Source organism: Anarrhichthys ocellatus, unplaced genomic scaffold (assembly GCF_004355925.1).
Source record: "Anarrhichthys ocellatus isolate YVR2014 unplaced genomic scaffold, GSC_Weel_1.0 scaffold24, whole genome shotgun sequence".
Classification (NCBI taxonomy): Eukaryota; Metazoa; Chordata; class Actinopteri; order Perciformes; family Anarhichadidae; genus Anarrhichthys; species Anarrhichthys ocellatus.
The window spans coordinates 10,748,344-10,754,895 of record NW_022280054.1 but is presented as its reverse complement, the minus strand read 5'-3'; the positions used below and the strand labels follow the sequence as shown (position 1 = coordinate 10,754,895).

At 41.6% G+C, this 6,552-nt stretch overlaps 1 protein-coding gene across 3 annotated transcripts in view; it reads left to right on the top strand.

Annotated features, from left to right (window-relative positions):
* The first annotated feature begins 562 nt into the window (after window positions 1–562).
* The window catches only part of cab39 (calcium binding protein 39), a 13,153-nt gene continuing 7,163 nt past the window's right edge, over window positions 563–6,552 (top strand). The window contains exons 1-8 of one of the 3 annotated variants that reach the window (XM_031860950.1): window positions 563–735; window positions 3,166–3,321; window positions 3,440–3,604; window positions 4,117–4,235; window positions 4,547–4,715; window positions 5,147–5,206; window positions 5,744–5,809; window positions 6,351–6,494. In XM_031860950.1, the coding sequence (XP_031716810.1) occupies window positions 3,208–3,321; window positions 3,440–3,604; window positions 4,117–4,235; window positions 4,547–4,715; window positions 5,147–5,206; window positions 5,744–5,809; window positions 6,351–6,494 (837 nt within the window). In that variant the 5' untranslated portion in view covers window positions 563–735; window positions 3,166–3,207. Of the gene's footprint in view, window positions 736–756; window positions 1,752–3,165; window positions 3,322–3,439; window positions 3,605–4,116; window positions 4,236–4,546; window positions 4,716–5,146; window positions 5,207–5,743; window positions 5,810–6,350; window positions 6,495–6,552 lie in introns of those variants that run through there. The other 2 variants (XM_031860951.1, XM_031860952.1) reach the window with 2 other exon arrangements.

The window sequence follows — 6,552 nt, the reverse complement described above, 5'->3', positions numbered from 1 at the left end:
CACTATTCCAACAGGCCCTAGTGCACACTATTACAACAGGCCCTAGTACACACTATTATGACGACCCCTAGTGTACACTATTAACTCAGGTGTATTTTGTGGCATGGTTGCCTGAATCAATTACTATTACCACCAAACATTCCTACTTCATTATAGTAAGTTAGGATACTTTCCACGACCGCAAACAAAAAGTTTTGTTTGTTTGTTATTTTTTAAATTTATAAATAACATTACACAATCTTTTTTTATTTTTTATTTAATTTATAAATAACATTACACAATATTGTTTGTTTGTTGTACATATATTGTTTTTTGTTTTTTTTATAAATAACATTATTATTGTGTTTAAATGATAACTATCATAAAGTCATGATGTTACACACTCCGGTACAGTAGGTGGCGGCATGCACCTTAAACGTTGGTTTTGTAGTCCGCCATTAAACTCAAAGAAGAAGAAGAACACATCTGTCCATGGGCTGAGCACGCCCTCGTGCGGTCACCTGCCTTCCTCGCGGGCTTGTTGCCATGACACAAGACGGCCACAGGGGGGCGGTAGAGTACGCTGCTGCTGTGACAACCACTCCGCTGCAAAACGTTACCAGTCGATCTCAGAGAAAGAACTGAGAGACAACAAGGGGCTGCACAATTAGCTTATAGTAAGCTATACGAACAAGGAAGCATCCAAGTTGACCTTTGCTGTCTTGACAAATCGGGGGAAACTAGAGCCAACACAAGGTAACGTTATATATACTGGTGTGAGCTAACGTTACTGCTATCTGCAAGCATTGTGGTGTGAGGCTACTGTAGCTAGCCACTGCTGCCTTGAAGGTATAGCTTGTTAGCTACATTTGCTAACCTGACTGCCAGGCCTGGCTAACGTTATGCTAGCAGGGCTAAGCTAACTGACGTTACCGATATAACGCGGTACGTTTCAAATCTGGCTTTTATGGCGTAGGTTACTTACTATATCTAAGCTATTTTAAATGAAGCTAACGTTAAATCAAAGCAGGTAGGAAAAGGGTTTCTAAGCTTTCGGCCTGCGGAGGCCTTCTGTGTGTGTCGACACACACACTTCCAGAAGCCAGCCAGTGGTAGCACTGTTGTTTGGTGCACAGTGATTGAAATATTACAGTACTTATACATATAGTACTTTTGTTTGTGTGTTTTTCTTGTGGGTAACTACTTCAGGCCCTACTAACTGTGGATGTATAAAAGCATGCTCTGGTTCACATGACTATAGTTCAGTATCTAGAAAGGTATTAATGCATCCGCAGCACATCTTGCCATTTATTCGTTGGCCTTAACATTACTCATGCACACGATACCGGATTACTAACGTGATTCATTGTTGTGGTTAGCGGCCACCAGCTGATTTTGAACCTGCCATATGTTTCACTCCTATTTGCGTCACTGACTGACACTGAAGGCGGTTCTTGCAGCCTGCTGGTCATCACTTACACACTAACGAGCATTAGTCTGTGCAGACAGACGGTTTGGGCCACCTGGCGAAATCGAGGTGTGTCCAGATTAATAAAGATTCAAGTTAAGCAAGTGCAAACTTCAGCCCAGTCACACATGACACATCACATACTATAGTGGGACTGCACCTCCCACTTTTGCTGCTTGGGTTTATATTCCTGGCCCCAGCGTTGCTTTCTAAATGTGGACTCCCTATCAGGACTATAAGAGGACCAGTGTGACTACTCCAGGGTTAGGGTTCAGAGTCTAGAGGATCTGGTGCAGGACAACAGGTTGGTGACAGACTGATAGATCAGCAGCTCTAAGTGACTAGCGTTGATGTTTTGGCAAACCTCAGTATCATACTGGTAAAGCATATTTTAATGGAGATGATTTCTGTGCTTTATTGATATGTTTCTGTCTTGAGTTCTTGGGATAGGTAGTCATCCTACGTCAGAATCTGACTCAGCTTTATACAATGAATTTGACTTCGGTTTACACATTGCTCTCAGCCACATACATAGATTATACAGATAAACAAGATAAAAACAAGGACATTAAAGACAACAAAGTAGAACAGAGAAACTAAGCATAAACATGTAACTACTGTGTACATTATAAATGTGTATCGAAGAATATATATGAACATAAAGAACAATGACGATGGATTTGTGACCCAATATATGAAGAAAGGAGCACATTTTGCCGTCATAGTTTAGGCTTTCTTGGCTTCTTGTTTGCTCAGAAAACTGCGGCTTTTGCCCCGTAGTTTACGTCAGGTGGTTGGGTGGGTCGGGGAGTTGTGGAGATAAGGGTTCTTGTAACCCAGTTAAATAAGAGCAGCAGTGAGATATGGTTCAGTTTTATCTTGGTTTTATCACTCGATGGGTATGTTTTATTTACCTAAATGACTTCCCTGAGAAGGTGTTATATGTTTAATATGACAGTGTTTATTTGGACTTGTTAGTTGATGTTAAGGGAGTGGGTCAAACAAAGGGCCGAGGCTATGTCATGGTGCAAGTAGACCTATGTAATAGTAAACATTGCGTGGTTAATTAATAATTTACTGACAATCACCAGAAGATTAATTAGATTGTACTTCTCATCGGCGCATTAAAGGTCAGAACTATCACAGGCTGTACGCTACCTTTGGCCTTGTTGATTCACAACAGCGATGCCAAAGTATAGATATGTTATTGAGACAGTGTAATGCAATATTAACTACTTATCTATTGTTTAACCCATGAGCATTGAGTTACTGGTAGTGTTAGTGAGAGTTAGGTGAGAAAAGAACATGTCATTTTAATAGATAAGTGTGGTAAATTATATGTTGTTTAACACACGTCCTAATAGTTATAAAAATAACACATCCTGTAACTGATGCGTCAACCAACCAACCATACAAGCTGTCAATATGAAGTTTGAGGTGTTTTGTAGAGGTGAAGCTTGACACATCCGTGATTTGTGTTGTATCGACTGTTATCATTCTTAGGATCCGTTTCGTCAGCCTTTGCCCAGACTTGCATGCTATCATTGCTATGTTTGCATGAGCACGACTTGTGATTCCTCAGCGAGTCACTGGCTATATATCTGTTATCACCTGCTACACCACAACATTGTCTCTGCCCCCTTTTTTACTTTTTACATGCTCTTAGTTCTCAGCTCAGCCGTCCAGCTCTGATCCAGTTTTATGTTTCATACATGTAGGTGGACAGCCCACTGCCTGGTAGCTCGTGGTAACTCTCCGCCATGCCGTTCCCCTTTGGCAAGTCCCACAAGTCGCCGGCGGACATCGTCAAGAACCTTAAGGACAGCATGACGGTGCTCGAGAAGCATGACATTTCTGACAAAAAGGCTGAGAAGGTAGGGTGAATCTAGCTCCTCTTAGTTTGGGGATTCATCACTCTTTTTGTGGGGTAACAATGAGTTGGAAGGAGCTTTTCTGATGCTTGAAATGATGTAATGTGTGTGTGTGTTTCAGGCCACAGAGGAGGTGTCAAAAAGCCTGGTGGCCATGAAGGAGATCCTGTATGGGACCAATGAGAAGGAGCCCCAAACAGAAGCAGTGGCCCAGCTTGCCCAGGAGCTGTACAACAGTGGCTTGCTCAGCACCCTAATAGCAGACCTCCAGCTCATCGACTTCGAGGTGAGACGTCGAGGGATGCGTGTTTTTAAAAACGCACACATCTGCCTAATGGTGATACGTGGGCAAACTCACGTCTCCCTGCAATATGTCAGACTGGTGTAATAACTGCTGCTTTCTGACTCACCCGATCACAGCGTGACTCATTGTGTTGTGTGATCGCTCTCTTCCTCTTTCACCCTCTCTCGTCCTCACTGCCTGGACAGAAAATAGAAACCGGGGAAGAAATTGCAAATCACATAGAATTCAACATCTTAGTTCTGCACACATTTGGTTTGTGCTGAATTGTTGTCCTTTTTGTAAATAGAAGGGTCCTTGGTTTTGTCATAAGAGGACATCTGTCTCCATTCATCATTTATTTATTTATTTATCGGTTAGTTTTGACATATCGGTCAGATTTTTTTTTTTTTGTCAGTCTAGAAGTATGCTGTATAAACCTTTGTGTGTATCGTTTTCTCTATTATATTTCATGTGTGCTTTATCACACCTTTATGTGCTTCATCTGTTGCCTCCAGGGTAAGAAGGATGTGGCTCAAATCTTCAACAACATCCTGAGGCGTCAGATTGGCACCCGGACGCCGACGGTGGAGTACCTCTGCACCCAGCAGAATATCCTCTTCATGCTGCTGAAAGGGTAAGAACACACTCACACTCACACTCACACACATCCCCAATCCACTTTGATAGAAAATATTACATTCTCTGATGTTATTAATATGTGACATCTGCTCCAAACAAGTGTACCATTGTCACTTGTTTCAAAGCCAGTGACCGGAATAAAAAGAAACGGGTTGCTTTAAATGCTCTGTTACGTTGCTCTTTGTCATGGTACATTTTTAATTAGCACAACTGGTGATGTGTTATTTGGTATCAAGAAATGAATGTGTGTGTGTGTGGTATGCTCCTATATGATGATACGTCCTTGTCACATGTTGGTCTGTGCAGGTATGAGTCTCCAGAGATCGCCCTAAACTGCGGCATCATGTTGAGAGAGTGCATCAGACACGAGCCGCTGGCCAAAATCACGCTGTGGTCGGAGCAGTTCTACGACTTCTTCAGATACGTGGAGATGTCCACCTTCGACATCGCCTCAGACGCATTTGCCACTTTCAAAGTAAGTTGGCTCATTCGTTCAGCTGTTTTGAGTCATGCACAGAAACAGTGTGGCTCCTTACATCTTTAACAGTAACTCACTGAGATACTGTAAGTGATTAGCAGAGATATTGTTTTTATCTCTCTTCAGCGACCCCATGTCCTACTTGCTGCTACTTTGTTGATGGTGGTAGAGGATCCAATAGAGGATTTATTTGCCAACATAATTGCAGCAGATAAACCAGTCGTCACATGAGGGTTATGTCCAGAAATATCACGAACACTATAACCCAAAACATTTCTTTCTTCTCTAATTTTGATGGAGGTTTTCAGTTTTTTTATTTTAAGGATTATTCATGCGTGTGCTTCAGAGAGGAGACAAACAGGACCAGACTTAACTGATGACCATCCAGGCTGAATGTGTTTCTCACTGTCTGCATTGTCTACTTTCAGGACCTCCTCACAAGACACAAACTACTGAGTGCAGAGTTCCTGGAGCAGCATTATGACAGAGTAAGTGCCCACTCAACCGAAAACTAGTGTTTTTAAAAGGCAAGTAGATTCACCCGAAGTGAGATAGAAAGGGTTAAAGGTCATGTACTGTATTGAATGAATCTAAATTAAATTCAAACGTGTTGCGTATTTATTTTGATAAATACATTTTCTATTCCACATTTGGTTTGCTGGTCAGGAGAACAGATTGTCCTGCGTTGTACCTGGTTTTAAACCTGCACATTTATTACTGTCTGGCCTGCGACTCCTTGCTTTAGAGGAACTTCACCGCTTTCTCTTCACCAGGTTTATGTAAATTTAAACTGTGGTAGTCTGGGTGTTTGGCATGCTGGCAGAGCCTCTTTCCTCAACAAACATGAAACCAGACATTTGGGACATAATATGCAGGCTGTGAACACAAAGTATCTGTCAGTCTGTGAGGGCAAATCTGTTCCCGTCCTGTCGTTGTGTTTGGGTACAAGACAAGGATGAGATTGTGTAAACCGCTACTTGACGCATTTTGATGACTCTCTCACTACCTCTTCCCTTTCTCTGCAGTTCTTCAGTGAATATGAGAAGTTACTCCACTCAGAAAACTACGTGACTAAGAGGCAGTCCCTCAAGGTAAGGAGCCAGTAAACAGGTCTCATGTCATGGTGTAAGAGAGCTATTTAAAGACCGGGTCTGGTCACAGTGTTTGGTTTCTCTGAACCGCTCTTCCATCACCTTGTCTTGACTGCCATCTAGTGGTGGGACCACTTTGCATGTTTTACATGTCCTCTGACGCACCTTTTAGTATATGGTGTTTTCTACACTTTGTGTTTTTGACTACATTTAGTGCTACATTACTGTCACCGTAATCTGAATAACATTCATGTTATCATGAAGTTCTGAAGCCATAATCTCTAAACAAACTGGTCCCCCACTGACAAATTAAACCTGCTATCTCTCTCAAGTTATAAAGTTTATTATTGATTTGTGATACGGTTTAAAGTTTGTTAACACTAGAAGTGTTTGTACATGAGGGAGTGAAACTAGCCAATCTTTAAAGTTATACACATTTATGCAGGCAAAGAAAGTTTCGGACTCAATTTGGCAAATTTGCAACTAAATATATGAATTCAAATGAATATTAATGTCTGTGTCTTGCTCTGAAATGATCTAGTTACTGGGGGAGTTGCTTCTCGACCGGCACAATTTCACCATAATGACGAAATACATCAGCAAGCCGGAGAATCTCAAACTAATGATGAACCTGCTGCGGGACAAGAGCCGCAACATCCAGTTTGAGGCTTTCCATGTTTTTAAGGTAACAGTTAAAACAAGTTTTTGACCACATCAAAGATGTACACTATATATATATATAT